This window comes from Bos indicus x Bos taurus, chromosome 16 (assembly GCF_003369695.1).
Source record: "Bos indicus x Bos taurus breed Angus x Brahman F1 hybrid chromosome 16, Bos_hybrid_MaternalHap_v2.0, whole genome shotgun sequence".
Classification (NCBI taxonomy): Eukaryota; Metazoa; Chordata; class Mammalia; order Artiodactyla; family Bovidae; genus Bos; species Bos indicus x Bos taurus.
In genome coordinates, this window is record NC_040091.1 from 42,556,632 (window position 1) to 42,573,168 (window position 16,537).

A 16,537-nucleotide genomic window follows, 5' to 3' on the forward strand; every position below is an offset into this window, starting at 1 on the left:
TTTACTGGCAGACCAACCCCCAGTGCTACGCACAGGCCCACTGTCATTCAGAGAAGATGCTGGCTGCTCTGTCCACTGAGGATGAGCTCAGGGCCCTGGCTGCTCCCTCCATTGTCTGTTCTCGCCACAGAGCTCCCCCTGCATAGCAGCTCGGATAATCATCCTTCTTCGGCTGAGAAAGCCAAAGGGAGCCCGTACATGATGCCTGCCTTGCACCAGCTGCTTCGGGGTACCACCAACCTGTAATACACCTGGCAAAAAATGTCCACGTGACTTACATTCTGTACATGGTAAAAGCCCAGAGGACTTCCTCTGCCGTTGTTCTTGAGGGGTTCAGTGGAGAATGCTTCATCATGCCGATGTAAAAAGCTTAAGAGAGCAAAAAAGACAAAAACCCACATTAATCTCGCATTAAATGGTTTCATCAGAATTCTCTTGGATCCCATGGAAAGAAGCATCTTAAGCAGAGTTTTTAACTGAGACAAGTTATTTACATTGACCTGTAGAGAACATGTTCCATATCACACAGATAACATTTTAGATTTTATTTCAAAACTGACTGAAAAATCAATTAACCCTACCACTTAGCTGGGGCTTCCCTGATGGCTCAGCGGTAAAGAATCTGCCTGAAGTGCAGGCAATGCAGGAGACATGGGTTTGATCCCTGAATAGGGAAGATCCCCTGGGTAGGGAAGAAGCGAATGGCTACCCACTTCAGTATTCTTGCCTGGAAGATTCCATGGACAGAGGAGCCTGGAAACCTACAGTCCATGGGGTCTCAAAGAGTCGGACATGACTGAAGCAACTGAGCACACACCACTTAGCTACGAAAACATATGAAGACTGAATTCAGTGAACTCTCATTCCAATGCAGAAGGTTTTTACTGAAAATAAAAACTGAAATCATTTTGTATAGAAAAGATTTGGCAGATTGAAGCTTCTATAAGGTAGCACTAAAGCCTGTGGATGGCATATCTGCTGGGAACCTCTCTAAGACCAGCGAGGAGTAGATTCAAATGTCACCTCTTCCAGGGAGATTTCCCTGACTCACTCAAACAGTTCTACATTCCCATAGCAACAGGGGCCTATTTCTTCAATAGCAATGATACCATTGTTTGTAATAATGTATTTACTTGCCTGTTTCCCCAAAAGAGAGTGTGTGTCTCCCACAGGGCTTGAAATATAGAAAATACTCCTGAAATGTTTGCTGAGTCACTGGGCTATGTTTACTTATTCTCATAAATAATGAGATTTTATTGTTCTGTCTCCCTAATATTAGTCTGAAATAAAAAGTAGTGGAGAATTACAGAATACACAATTCAAAGATGTACTGCTAGACAGAAATATCCACTAGAAGGATACCCCACACTCCTACAGGAAAAGAGGGATAAACAGTGGGCAGAGAGACCAGGTCTTCCATGAACTCCTGGTCTTCCATATTACAGGTAACCCCTGAACATCACTGGTGTTCTGGGTCTGGACTGCGTGGGTCCACTTATATGTGGATTTTTTCAATAGTAAATTTTACGGTTTTGCACGATCCACAGTTGGTTGAATCTTTAGATGTGGAACTGCGGATACAGAGGAACCCTGGATATACACTTGGGTTTCAGACTTTGTGGAGGAGGGTCAATGCCCGTAACTCCTGAGTTGTTCAAGGGTCAACCATAATTCTCTCAGCCTGAAGACCATGGTGGACTTTTGCCAAGTAACCAAATCACGTACCACTGTGACACTGCATCTTTCCACACTACGTGTACTCTTGCCTATTTTCTTTCTTCTCATTTCTCCTTACCTTTCTCCCTCTCTTCTACTTTTTACTCCTTTCTTTTTCTTCCAATTTCTTCCTTTCCAGACCACACAGTGCACCTGCCAGAGGCCGCATGAGCATCAGCTGGCCTCTGCCCTACACTCCTCCAAGGCTCTCCTCGGAGCAGATACCAATATATGGGGGTTCCACATAGGTGATACCTGAGGCCACTGACTGTGCTCTACAGCTGTGTCTTCCCAATGCAGGCCAGATGAGAGTTTATAAAAACCCCAGAAAAATCTGAGTCTTCTTTCAACATGAGTCAACATGCCCTTTCCTCCAATGCTTACACCAGGTGGAGATGCTACTCTCTTTTCAGGAGACTTTGGGACAGAAGTTAATAGACCATTCTTGCCATTTCAGATGTCAGCTGACCAAGCAGGTCTTTTCCGTAAAATACATTAGCTACTAATGGAGACTGTTAGTGAAAACACATTAAATGAGCAAATCTATACTGGATGGATAATATTTCATCAATTGTTACATTTTAGCAAATTACATTAGCAGCTTAACTACGTAATAACCACATTTAATTGAGAACTTGGCTGACAACTACATAGAAAGTGAAGCTACATGAGGCCTCTGGAAAGGATAAGGCACACACTGAGGGGAAAGGAAGGGCAGAAACCTAAAGCAGCCTTTTGGTGGCACCAACAGCAAACTGTGGGCTTTAGGAATGGGGCAGTTCAAACTTCCTTCTTTTATACTGTGGCCCTTTCCAAGTACTCAAAAGATATATTCATGTTGGGAGTATTAAAACTTAAGATTCTCCAAAAAAATGTTTTTGGAAGTCTTGAGACAAAAGTAACTAGAGCACAGAGCTCCAGAGGGTTACAGGATAGAAAATGCTTATTAAACAGATGAGAAATGAAACCTGTCACATCTTCTCTACTTACTTACTAGCTTTCTTTCAATGGATATAGAATTTTGCTGTTCTTTAAACGACTTACATTTTGTTTTTCCCAAGCATTAAACAGGCATAATTGGCAGTTGGATAATTCATTGATTTCAGACTTGTTTATTAACAAGACATTTTGGCATGAAGAACATTAAAAAGGCTGATGAGTAAGCTTAACTGGATCTGACCCTGTACTCCTGGCAGAGGGGGACAGTCCATAACTGAACCTCTAGCAGGATGTGTGGCCGCACTCCTTCCCACTATGAACTCTGTTTCGTTCCGTTGCCTGTTTCCACTTCTTACTCCCAACCAGAGTAAAGAAAGCATTTTATTTCAGGGTCTGGGAGTCATTTCTCTCTTGAGAGTGTACAATCTGGCAAGTCTAAGAGCATTCTATAGTGCACAAAAGTCACCAACCAGGTTAACGGCTAGGGAGGAGGAGCAAAGTGGGGCTTACTTGAACTGACAGAAGATGTCTGCATACTTACTTGAACTGACAGAAGATGTCTGCATACTCTGGGAGGATTCCACTGGCCTGCAGCACTGTGACCCGGAAAGTGAATGCACTGCCCAGCTTTAGGTGGTTGCCGATCTCTTCAGAAAATCCCTCCATCATCATCTTACCATCCAGCAAAGTGCTTGACTTCAGATCTAAAGCAGGTCAAATGAACACAGGTATGGTTCAAATAATGACAAAGCACCTTTCAGAGAGGAGAGTGTATTCTTCCATCACTAGTTGATAAAAGTAGTGATCATCCTTAACAATGGTCAGTGTTTTCCCCTCTTGGAAAGCACCCCCAGTCACAGCACTCTGATTACACACCCAGATCATTCATTCGGTTGACTTCTTCTGGAGGAGTGATGACCTCAGAACTCTGACCCTGTCCTTCCACAATCCTCAGCTCCTCCAAGGACAGACCAGAACGGGTCAATGCAACCGAAGAAATGTCACTCTGAAAACAAGGCAGCATAAGTAGATGATAAGTAGTATGACAACATATTTTTCCCACATTTCTTTTACGTCTGTTTATGTGCCCCCAAAATAATTGTGACTGAAAAGTTACGTGGATTAAGGACTGCCTGATGCTTGAGAAACCTATATGCAGGTCAGGAAGCAACAGTTAGAACTGGACATGGAACAACAGACTGGTTCCAAATAGGAAAAGGAGTACGTCAAGGCTGTGTATTGTCACCCTGCTTATTTAACTTATATGCAAAGTACATCATGAGAAACAGTGGGCTGGAAGAAACACAAGCTGGAATCAAGATTGCTGGGAGAAATATCAATAACCTCAGATATGCAGATGACACCACCCTTATGGCAGAAAGTGAAGAGGAACTCAAAAGCCTCTTGATGAAAGTGAAACAGGAGAGTGAAAAAGTTGGCTTAAAGCTCAACATTCAGAAAACTAAGATCATGGCATCTGGTCCCATCACTTCATGGGAAATAGATGGGGAAACAGTGTCAGACTTTATTTTTTTGGGCTCCAAAATCATTGCAGATGGTGACTGCAGCCATGAAATTAAAAGACGTTTCCTCCTTGGAAGGAAAGTTATGACCAACCTAGACAGCATATTGAAAAGCAGAGACATTACTTTGTCAACAGAGGTCCGTCTAGTCAAGGCTATGGTTTTTCCTGTGGTCATGTATGCATGTGAGATTTGGACTGTGAAGAAAGCTGAGTGCTGAAGAATTGATGCTTTTGAACTGTGGTGCTGGAGAAGACTTGCGAGTCCCTTGGACTGCAAGGAGATCCAACCAGTCCATCCTAAAGGAGATCAGTCCTGGGTGTACACTGGAAGCACTGTTGCTGAAGCTGAAACTCCAATACTTTGGCCACTTCATGTGAAGAGTTGACTCATCGGAAAAGACCCCAATGCTGGGAGGGATTGGGGGTAGGAGGAGAAGGGGATGACAGAGGATGAGATGGCTGGATGGCATCACCTACTCGATGCACATGAGTTTGGGTGAACTCCGGGAGTTGGTGATGAACAGGGAGGCCTGGCAATGGCAACCCACTCCAGTACTCTTGCCTGGAAAATCCCATGGATGGAGGAGCCTGGTAGGCTGCAGTCCATGAGGTCGCTAAGAGTCAGACACAAATGAGCGACTTCACTTTCACTTTTCACTTTCATACACTGGAGAAGGAAATGGCAACCCACTCCAGTGTCTTGCCTGGAGAATCCCAGGGACGTGGGGGAGCCTGGTGGGCTGCCATCTATGGGGTTGCACAGAGTCGGACATGACTGAAGCGACTTAGCAGCAGCAGCTGGGAGGCCTGGCGTGCTGTGATTCATGGGGTCGCAAGAGTCGGACACGACTGAGCGACTAAACTGAACTGAACTGAGAAAAGGTGATACCACATAGTGTAAATGCTGGGCTTTCACCCTCGCCTTGGGAACTGTCAGACATGTCCTATGTTCTATTAAACAATCCTGTGGCTACCTACACCCTTTAATTCTAGGGAGAACTTCCCTCCAGTGCTGAACATCCATCCTCCTAACAAATCTGTCTGCTTCTTTCTTCTTCCACAGGGCTTTTCTCTTCCTGGAAGATTTCTCACCTGATTAAAGTACTCGTTATCAAAAGATATTTTAGCTGTTCCTGACTGTCGAATTCCAGAGCCATAATCAGGAGCTTCTTCATCCGCTAAGCAGGAAAAGAAAAAAGCAAGGATGAGATGACATATGGGGCCGAGGGAAAATGACTCATTGGATTACAAAATAAACAGGAAAGCAGTGGAAACTTAAGGTCCCAAAAATTTAATATAAGAGGAGATACTAAAGAACAAGTCTTTTGCATGAGAAAGAATGAGACCAAAGCAGTAAGATCAAATAGGGTTTCCATCTCCACTCAGGGAAACATACCCCTCTCCTTGCTCAAATGAAACTAGTTAATAAAGAATCAGTTTGATTCTTGATACGGCTCCAATATCATAATTAGAAATACTGTTCCCTTTCCTTGGTGAGACTATATTCAATAATACTCAACAAATATTTGAAAATACTAGACTGAATTTGTGGAGACCACCATAAAGTCAACATTGGTGACTGTCACACATTTCCATGGGGAAAAGCTGAAAGGTCATTAAATACAGCACAGCATTTGGAAATTAAAACAGAAAAGCTAACAGGGAATAGCCATGTTCTTTCCTCAGAAGGTAGGCTGGATCTTGGAAAAGTGTAAAGTATCAAAATCTTGATCCACGCATTACAAAACTGCAGCCAAAGCACAAAATGTCTAGCTGTATCCTGAGAGAAAAGTAGGCAAGAAAATGTCTGAAAATCTTGTTACTTCTGAAGCAGTTAAAATCCATTATTTAAAATGCAAATTACTTTTATAAAGTTAATCCAAGAGTTGTTCCTCATGGTAAAGGAAATCCCTTCACCCCATTATTCAAAAATAGCAGTAGGATCTACTACAAACCAAACAGGATCTACCTGTGAAATCTGGGAAGAAGAGTTAGAAAGGAAGCAGTAAAGGCTCTCTTTGAGATAGTCAGATGCACCACGGTTTGTTTTGAAGTGTGTAACTGAAACACGGCCCATACGGAACCGGCCTGCTTTGTCTCAAGGCAAAGAACCCACAGCTTTCATTTCAGAAGAGGGGCACCTACCTGCAATGGCCTGCACAGCCACACGCAGAAATCCACGCACCTCTCCCTTCTCACTGACGATGGCCACCCTGTGAATCAGGGGCACGGGGTACAGCAGGTTGCTCAGGTAAACAAAGGCCCTAGAGACAGACACCAGGAGACAAGCATCTGAGCATCCCACAGACAGAGAGGCTGGCTTTCAGATTTACCAAGAATATCTTCATGAAACTGTGAGCTGGCTTCTGGGCCCTGTCTTAAGGTTGCCGCTCTGTTTTGTACTCTTAGACTGTCTCCGGGTGCTTTTTCGGCACAAATAACATATAAACAAATGCAAATGCTTGTGAAAGATCAACTTACACTAAATCACTCCCTATAAAAATTACAACAGGTAGAGGAGTTAACAGTTGGAAGTAGACTTCTAAGATATGAATACTGCTAAGGGTGGGGAAAAGGGAACCCATTAAGGAGTTCAACCTTTTCATGTAACTATATAAAGAGGTTTTGTTTTGTTTTTCCTGATAGATAAAATAGAAATCAGGAGACCCCCCCCCCAAAAAAAAAAACTCCAGAGAAATGTGACTGAAATACAATTAATAACTCTAAAATAGATTTCAAGTCACAACACTGTGGGTCTTTATTTTTACCCTAAGAAATGACTGTATTTAGGCAAGGTGACTGACACATATGGGCAGAAAGGCTATGAAACCAGAAATATCTGTTAGTGAGCTTGCAGGAGACTCAGGATGGACATCAACAAAAATGCTAAGGAAGGAGACACCGATCCACAAAGGGTGTCTTTTGCTTCCAGAGCCCAAAACCTTACTCAGAAATCAGATACACAAAATAAGACCTAACATTTTCTACTTCAGATGAACTAGCAAAGTTGTATCACATTGGTTCTTTTTTTATTTTCTTTCATAATTTTGTAGCTTTTGATTTTTTCTTTAAGCAATACAAACTGCTGATCACAAAGTTTGGGTATTTATTCCAGTTAGTGGATGGGAAACAACCTAGTTCCTACTGTTGCTCCTATCTTCTCACTTGGTATATGCTGATCCTTGGACACGAGACAAGACAAAAGGTAAACATTTACGTCAAGAAATCAAATGTAGCCCAATGTGACACATACAGGCATACCTCGTTTTATTGTGCTCCATTGTTTTGCACTTTGCAGATACTGCATTTTTTATAAGTAGGTTTGTGGCAACCATGTCTCCAGCAAGGCACCATTTTCCCAACAACATCTGCTTATTCCATGACTCTCTGTCACATTTTGGTAATTCTCATGATATTTCAGAGTTTTTCATTATCATTGTATTCTTTATGGTGATCTGTGACCTTTAATGTTATTGCTGTAATTGTTTTGAGATGCCACAAACCACACCTACACAAGACAGTGAACTTACTCGGTAAATGTGTGTTCCGACTACTCCACCAACAGGCATTCCCCTGTCTCTCTTCCTATACTTGAGCCCCGCCCCCACCCCATTCCTTGAGACACAACAATATTGAAATCAGGACAAGTAATTAGCCTACAATGGCCTCTAAGTGTTTAAGTGAAAGGAAGAGTCTCATGTCTCTTACCTGAAATAAAAAGCTAGAAACATTAAGCTTAGTGAGGAAGGCAAGCTGAAAGCTGAGACAGCCTTAAAGCTAGGCTTTGTGTGTCAGTCAGCGAAGCGGTGAATGCAAAGGAAAAGTTCTTGAAGGAAATTAAAAGTGCTACTCCAGTGAACACACAAATGATATACGAAAGTGAAAAGGCCTTATTGATGATATAAAGTTTGTGTGGTCTGGATACAAGATCAAACCAGCCACAACATTGCCGTAAGCCAAAGCCTAATTCAGAGCAAGGTCTTCTCCCTTTAATTCTATGAAGGCCAAGAAAGATGAGGAAGCTGTAGAAGGAAAGTATGGAACTAACAGAGATTGGATTATGATGCTTAAGGAAAGACGTTGTCTCCATAACATAAAAGTGCAAAAGGAAGCAGAAGTACTGATGTAGGAGTTACAGCAAATTATCCAGAAGATCCAGCTGAGATAATTAATGAAGGTATCTAACACTAAATAACTAAAGAGCTTTTTGATGAGGGTGAAAGAGGAGAGTGAAAAAAAGCTGGATTAAAACTCAACATTCAAAAAAACTAAGATCATGGCATCTGGTCCCATCACTTCATAGCAAACAGATGAGGAAAAAGTGGAAGCAGTGACAGATTTTATTTTCTTGGGCTCCAAAATCACTGTGGATGGTGACTGCAGCCTTGAAATTAAAAGACATCTGCTCCTGGGAGGGAAAGATATGACAAACCTAGACAGCATATTAAAAAGGATTACATGACTTTGCTGACAAAAGTCTATATAGTCAAAATTATGGTTTTTCTAGTAGTCATGTACAGTTGGATCATAAAGAAGGCTGAGCATCAAAAAATGGATGCTTTCAAACTGTGGTGGTGGAGAAGGCTCTTGAGAGTTCCTTGGACTGTAAGGAAATTGAACCAGTCAATCTTAAAGGAAATCAACCCTGAATACTCATTGGAAGGACAGGTGCTGAAGTTGAAGCTCCAATAGTTTGGCCACCTGATGCGAAGAGCTGACTCACTGGAAAAGACCCTGATGCTAGCAAAGATTGAAGACAAAAGGAGAAGAGGGGTGGCAGAGGATGAGATGGTTAGATAGCATCACTGACTCAGTGGACATAAATTTGAGCAAATTGCAGGAGACAGTGAAGGACAGGGGAGTTTGGCATGCTGTAGTCCAGGGGGTTGCAAAGAGCTGGACATGACTTAGCAACTGAACAACAACAACAAAAACACTAAATAACAGATTTTCAATGCAGATGAAACAGCCTTCTATTGGAAGAAGATGACATCTAAGACTTTCAGAGCTAGAAGGAAGTCAATGCCTAGCTTCAAAGGACAGGCTGACTCTCATTAGGGGTTAATGCAACTGGTGACTTGAAGCTGAAGCCAATCCCCACTTACCATTCTGAAGACCCTAGGGCCCTTAAGAATTACACTAAATGTAGTCTGTCTGTGTTCTATAAATGAAACAACGAAGTCTAGATGATCAGCACATCTTTTCACAACATGCTTTATGGAATATTTTAAGTCCACTGTTGACACCTATTGCTCAGGGGCAGGAGCTAGAGTCCTTTCAAAATATTACCACTCACTGACAATGCACCTGGTCACCCACGAGCCCTGATGGAGATTAAGGTTTTCATGCCTGTTAACACAACACACACTCTGCAGCCCATGGGTCAAAAAGTCATTTTGACGAAATTTCAAGTCTTATTATTTAAGAAGTACATTTTGTAAGGTTACAGCTGCCATAGACAGTGGTTTCTTTGATGGATCTGAAAAGGATACGTCATTGTAGATGCCATTAGGAACATCTGTGATTAATGGGAAGAAGTCAAAGTATCAATATTAACACGAGTTTAGATGAAGTTCTCAACCCCCATGGATGACTTTGAGGGATTCAAGACTTCGATGGAGTAAGTTAAGTGCAGATGTGGTAGAAACAGCAAGAGAACAGGGATTAGAAGAGGAGTCTAAAGATGTGAATAAACTGCTGTCTTATAAAACTTTATAGGATGAAGGGTTGCTTCTTATGGAGGAGCAAAGAAAGTGGCTTCCTGAGATGGAAACTATTTCCAGTGAAGCCACTGGGAAGATTTTTGAAATGGTTAACAAAGGATTTAAAATACTACATAAATACTTGATAAAGCAGGGGCAGGGTTCGAATGGACTGATTCCAATTTGGAAAGTTCCACAGTAACAACACAGTGGGTAGGTAAAATGCTATCAAACAGCAGCCTCTACCAGCAGAGTCTATTTCACTGAAGGTTCAGATGACGGCTAGCATTTTTTTTTTTTTTTTAGCAATAAAGTATTTTTAAATTAAGGTCATCATTGTTTAGTCAGTAAATTGTGTTTGACTCTTTTGCAACCCCATGGACTGTAGCCTGCCAGCTTTATCTGTCTATAGGATTTCCCAGGCAAGAACACTGGAGTGGGTTACCATTTCCTTTTCCAAGGAATCTTGGATCAGGGATTGAACCTGCATCTCCTGTACTGGCTGGTGGGTTCTACACTGCTAAGCCACCTGGGAAGCCCAAATTAAGATATGTATGTTGTTTTTTTAGACACAATGCTTTGCACACTTAATAGACCAAATGTAATGTAAACATAACTTTTACATGCACTAGGACATCAAAAAAGGCATGCAACTGGCTACTGCAATATTTGCTTTTACTGTGGTAGTCGGAAACCAAGCAGCAATATCTCCGAGGTATGCTTGTATGCATGTCTGCACCTTTTCCTGCTCTGAATCTACTTTAAAACAAAGCAAAGGAAGATGGAGTAGATTCTTGGGATTTCAACTCAAAGAAATGAAAACAATTCTGAAAACAGACAAAATACACCACAGGAAAACAAATGTTAATAAAAGTAAAAGAGCATAAATGAAATATGAATGAAAGTATAACCAAAAAAACCCCACAATTGCAAGTGAACATGGAATCAGATCAAACGACATCTGCTTCCCTTTCAGTCTGCTCCAAAGGGGGGAGGGCAATGCTAAAAAAGAGGGCTAAAAGCTGTATGGTACAAAAATCTTAAAATGAAAAGTCTGAAAAGGATTACAAACAAGACTCTCAAACATCAACTACTATGACACAGTTTAAAGACTAAGAATTTGGCTTAAGGTACTAAATGAATCATTTCACTTCCAAAGTCAGCACACATACAGACCACCTTCATCTTCTGCCAGCATTCCAGCCACTGCCCCCTTCCAATCCCTTGACTATTAAAGAGCCATGGCGCATGCTCCATCCCTGTCTGCTGTCCTCTCTGAGCTCTACTACCCATTCCAAACCTTTGATTTCACATCTTGAGGTCTTATTTCAAATACCACTCTCTTAGGACAGGTCTCCCCAATGTTTTATGATCTCAGGAACACACAACTCCATCACTGCTATGATTTCCATTTACTTATGCAATCATCTGTCCATCTCACCCACCACAAGGAAAACCCGTGAGGGCAGGAACTATGTCTGGTTTTACTTGCCATTGTCTGCAGAGGGCCTGGCTAGATTTACTGAATAAATGCACTCAAAAAATAGCTGTTGAATGACTGAATATCTATGGACATAAGTGAATGGGAAAATGATTTGCTCTCTAAGTAGAAGTGGAAGATTTTTCCAGAAAAACAGGTTAAACCAGAGGTAAGAAGCAAAACCATTTAACTTTATATTGGGTTGATTTTTCAAAGTCATACTCATAATAGATATTAACTATATATGACATGTTTAGATTCTTAACCATATTTAATTTATACAGCTGTTTTCATATTTAAAAGTAGCTATTCAAAAACAAGAACCCTTTTTTAAAAATTATTTTTTTAACTTTTTGGTTGTGCCACATGGCATGCGGGATCCTAAGTCCCCGACCAGGGAACAAACCTGGGTCCCTGCAGTGGAAGCTCAGTCCTAACTGCTAGACTGCCAGGGAAGTCCCAAGAAATAAGTACTATCTGAGCACACAGTAAAGATGAGAATCCCCTTTCTGTCTATGGCAATGGCTACTTCAAAAGTTTAAGAATAGAAAGTATCCTTGCAGATTTCCCTTTTCAGAGAGAGAACTCTAGAATTTGAAGGCAGTGGTATGGGCATCAGCCCTGTGTCTACACAACCCCACAGTCTCTAGACAGCTCTTTGTCCTATGAGAACACAGGCTCTCCAACCCAAAAGCAATGCTCTGGACTTTATAAAAGCTCTCTTACAAAGCTTTTAAAACTGGAATTTTTATAGTTATTATTCATTCTTGAGAATCCTTGTATCCTGATCTAGCAGACTGAAAGAGAAGAGGGATGAGAGAGGGGAAGATGTAAAGGATATATTAGCATAAAGTTCTGTGAGGGTACATAAAAAGGGAAACAAATTCTGTCAACACAAAGATAATGAAGATCCTAGTTACAGAAAGAATGTCAGTTCAGGTACTTAGGTCACAGAATAACACAGGAGACCTTTAACCAGAAGACTAGCTTAAATACTTCACATTTCATCCCAAGTGATGATGGATGATTCATAACATCCCAGCATGCCATAAGAGAACAGCTAAAGGGACAAGCTCTTTTAATTTTCATATAAAAATTCACCAGAGGCAGCCAAGGCCATGAATCAAAACCTACAAATGGAATTTTTTAAAAAACTAGAAATTTTATGTGAATTGTATTTGCAATTATATGTCAATAGGGGAAATCTAATCCCATGAATCACACAAACAGCAAAGAAGTTACTCCTCTTACACAGAGAATGACTGGTACGTAACTGGGTGACACTGTGTTGCTATGAATTGTCTGTAGGTAAGAAATGCCATCAAGGGTGAAAATAAAGAGCTACCCTTCACTCTGCTGACCACTACGATTTCACCTCCTCCCTACTGTTTTCCTTGCAAAGTCAAGTGAGTTTCAGAACCAGGGAACCCAAAGAAATGGAAAAGTCAATTCCTAAGCCATAGTTCCACAAGTAATTTACTTGAAAATTGAAGTAGAGGTGACTGCCTTATACTTACAATTCAATCTGATATGATTAAAAGGAGAGAAAATACATACATCTTAAGGCAGAGAATTTCCCCATTAAGTGGGATTCTGACTTAAGTTTTCCATACAACTGGCTCAAAATACAAATGCTTCCGAGTAGAACTCTTAACCAGAATATTCACTCTTCTAGAATGCATGAAAGAATAAGAAAGAATAAAAAGATCTATTTCTTTTTTTTCTTACCTAACTCTATTTTACACTTGAGAACCCAACAGGCCTCAGTTTAAGTTGTCAGCCCTGTTAGGTCAGTGTTCTTCCCAACATGCCACATAGTGTGAAGCCACCTATTCCTCATTTACGATGATGCAGAAAAAAAGTGAGCAGCGTGAGAAGGTGAGAAGCTGCACAACCGGCACCAGGACTGAGCAGTTTACCCATAAAAACTTGGTTCCAACTTCGGACCCTCGTAGAAAAGAGGCTAGGAATAGCCGTAAAACCAGGAACGCATTATGGCCCCTTGATTTGTGCATAGAACTGCCTTCCTCAGTTTTAATATAAATCATCTCCTCTGAAATCCTGAACATCTGTTCCCGGCATACACCAGACAATATTCATGGCTGTATAATCCCTTTACATTTATTCATGGAAAACCTAAATAAATGCCCCTTTACCATTATAAAACCCTGAGGCTGTCTAATATTCCAATCCAATATTCCAACCTATGGTCATAACCGAGGTCTTCATTTCTATCAAAAAAGCACTTCTTTTCTCCCTTTCCATAAAGCTGATCATCTTCTACATTTAATTCTCACCAGGTAACCAACCAACACCATACTATGAGCTAAGCTTTAGAACCTTACATACCTAGTGGGTCAGGAGACTTGCTGCACTTTAGGTTTATTTTTAGATAACTTGTGCTAACCCATTAACACTGAAGTAATTTCCCTTTATTTTTAAAGGGTTCAACAAAACATGGTTTTAAATTACCACTGAAATTAAATGTAATACCTCGAAACATAATACTTTTTTTAATCCAGTGAGTGCTGCACTGTTGAATTTGTAATTAAAATTACTTCAGCATGAAGATTGGAAGGATGCAGACAAAGACCCCAGTATGAGGAACATGTGCATGAGAGCTCTGCATCACTGACAGATGGGGCCAGAGACAATGCCTCAGTTTGGCAGCTAAACTCAACACAAAGCAGTGTCATGGAGCACTGAACAAATATCCATTGTTGACAGTCTCAACAGATAATTTTATGAGATTCATCATTACAATGCCTACAGGTAATATCTTAGCAGAAGCCAAAGATCCACGAAACTGCAAAAGAAAGGTATCCATCTGAGTTAGACAGAGGGAATTTCACGTTCCTGATTCTTTTCTGGGCTATAGACTATGCAAGAAATAAACCTAATGTTACTCCTGACTCTACGTTTGTCCCTGTGATTCCTGCTGATGCCAAGAATCCCTTTCTCCTAACATTGGACTTGCTCTGTTCTCCCTCTCATATTGCCCCCTTAGGCTTCCTCACTTACATTCCTACAAGAGGAACTATCAGACCACAATAACACTCTCCAACTCCAGAACAGTGTGACTCTTGGCCTTAATTACTTTCTCCTCTGGGGTCTCCTCCTTCAGAACAAAATTACTAGGCTTGTAAGACAAGGGATCCTCCATGTAAAGTCTTCACACACTGCCACATATGTTGTACTGAGGAGGCCAAGAAGCTCCCAGACGCTGCCTGAGGGCTCTCTCACCCGCATCATGAATTGAACTAGATTAAAGCAAAATTGTCCAAAATTGCATAAGGAGCCTCTTTAGAGCAAGAGCTGGTCCCTTTTCGCCTTTCTCACTTTAACCTCACCAACCTTCCCACTAAAATGAACCATGGGGACCGGTCGTAAAACGGGTCGTGCCCGTCACTGAAGAGATCTGAGCCCTCCTCCGTCCCTGCGTCAGAGCCGGTGTCATCCACGAACGCCTCCTCATCAAAGTCCTCCATCTCCTCTTGCTGCTCGTCAGCCAGCTCAGTGATGTCGGAATCGGCCGTGGAAAAAGTGGGGGAGGGTGTGCGGTCAGCAAGGCGCTCATTCACACAGCCGTGGAAAATGGGGGAGCTAGACACCAGGGGACACGCCGATGGACACAGCCAAGGAGAGAGGAACAGTCGGTTAAACAGGAAGCTACAGGTGCCAACAGGACAGAACCCACTGAGGAACCAAAACAAAATAAGCAAGTGGAAAAGCAAAAGGACAAAATAAGCATAAATCATCTGGTTCAGGTGAAAGGGAACAAGGACTGATCCTTAGAATAAGAAAAGCAAAGGGAATACATGAGTAGAATATGCCAGGTAAATAACATGCTGTAAAACATTTATGTTCTCCCGTTCACACAAAAGATTAGCAGCCAGGCCTCAAAGGAGCCACTCAATATCAAGTGAAATAATATAGTTTAAATCTTTATTCCAATCTCCATGTCATTGTGGAGCAGAAAACAAAATGGATGAATGATATATGGCAAAGTAGGTATATACCTTGCTTGGGTAAAATGTGTCTGGCCAATTCATCTCTTTAAATGAAAACACACTCTACAATTAGAGTAGAGTGAAAAAGACCAATGTCATTTCTACAAAATACTACGACTTCAGCTTCACCTTTGAACCCAGGTCCTTTAAAACTGTCAGAAAGTTTTCTCAATCAGAAAATAATTCAAATTCTGAAATCATTAAGGTGAAAACTTACATTTCTCTGCTTTTAAAATTCCAAATCTCTAAGAACTTGACTCAATATGGCCTCACATTCAATGCTGACTAAAGTATACATAAAAGAGGTGCAAGTGGGCTACTCAGGTGTGCAACTATTCACTCTTGGTAAAGACTAAACTGAGATGCACTGTTTTAAAAATTAAAGTGAGGATGTAGCAGGTCATGGAGAAATTGTAGTCTGATAAACTGCATGTCATACTGTGATTCTGAACCATGCCAGATACAGACACAGGTTTTCTTTTTCTTTTAAATCTATCTTGGTCAAGAGTAAGACATTTTGTGAATGAGTTGAGAGGCAGGGAAAACTGTCAGCTACTTTGTTTCAAAGTCTGAGATTTAAATCTGCCAGCTGGATAAAAGGGAAGGAAAATATACCAAATGGTACAGTGGCTATGTGTAAGCGAATAAGATTATAAATGGGGGCTTTTTTGTACTTTTTTCTTTAACTTTATGTAATACCTTTGAGGCTTTAAACAATTAAAACCATTACCTGAAAAGAATAAAATCATCACATACCTTCCCACAAGTTTGAACCAATGGAACCGATCATAAAATGGATCGCTGCCAGTCATGGTGGTCTCACTTTCATCTTGGGCGCTGGAGGCCATCTCCCCTGCTCTGTCATACATCTCTCTCATCAAGTCCAGCCTCTGCCTGGACAGTAAACGTAAAGTGCATTGGGTTAGTACCACAAGGCCACATCAAAGTTTCACACTGGAAGGATCTTCCATGCAAGGTTTTAAAAAGCTGCTCCCACCATTTAATGATATTAAAAAAGAATGAAGGCAAAAAGCACAGAAACTCTAACACTCAGTATCCAAGGTGTCAGAATATAGAGAGAAGCCATCAAGAAAGTCAAGAATGGCCACCTAATCTCTACTGAGTCCCAGGATAAATGTAGTTCAATGGCATATGGTATCTCAAA

General features: G+C 41.2%; 1 protein-coding gene across 9 annotated transcripts in view; it reads right to left on the minus strand.

The window, feature by feature from the left end:
* The window catches only part of KIF1B (kinesin family member 1B), a 151,394-nt gene that overhangs the window by 32,165 nt on the left and 102,692 nt on the right, over positions 1-16,537 (minus strand). For 6 of the 9 annotated variants that reach the window (XM_027564934.1, XM_027564939.1, XM_027564935.1 and 3 more), the window contains 7 exons: positions 16,129-16,266; positions 14,717-14,965; positions 6,326-6,444; positions 5,273-5,358; positions 3,532-3,661; positions 3,197-3,359; positions 279-369 (listed from right to left, as the gene is read on the minus strand). In XM_027564934.1, coding sequence (XP_027420735.1) covers positions 279-369; positions 3,197-3,359; positions 3,532-3,661; positions 5,273-5,358; positions 6,326-6,444; positions 14,717-14,965; positions 16,129-16,266 — 976 coding nt within the window. The remainder of the gene's footprint in view (positions 1-278; positions 370-3,196; positions 3,360-3,531; positions 3,662-5,272; positions 5,359-6,325; positions 6,445-14,716; positions 14,966-16,128; positions 16,267-16,537) is intronic. The other 3 variants (XM_027564941.1, XM_027564940.1, XM_027564942.1) reach the window with 1 other exon arrangement.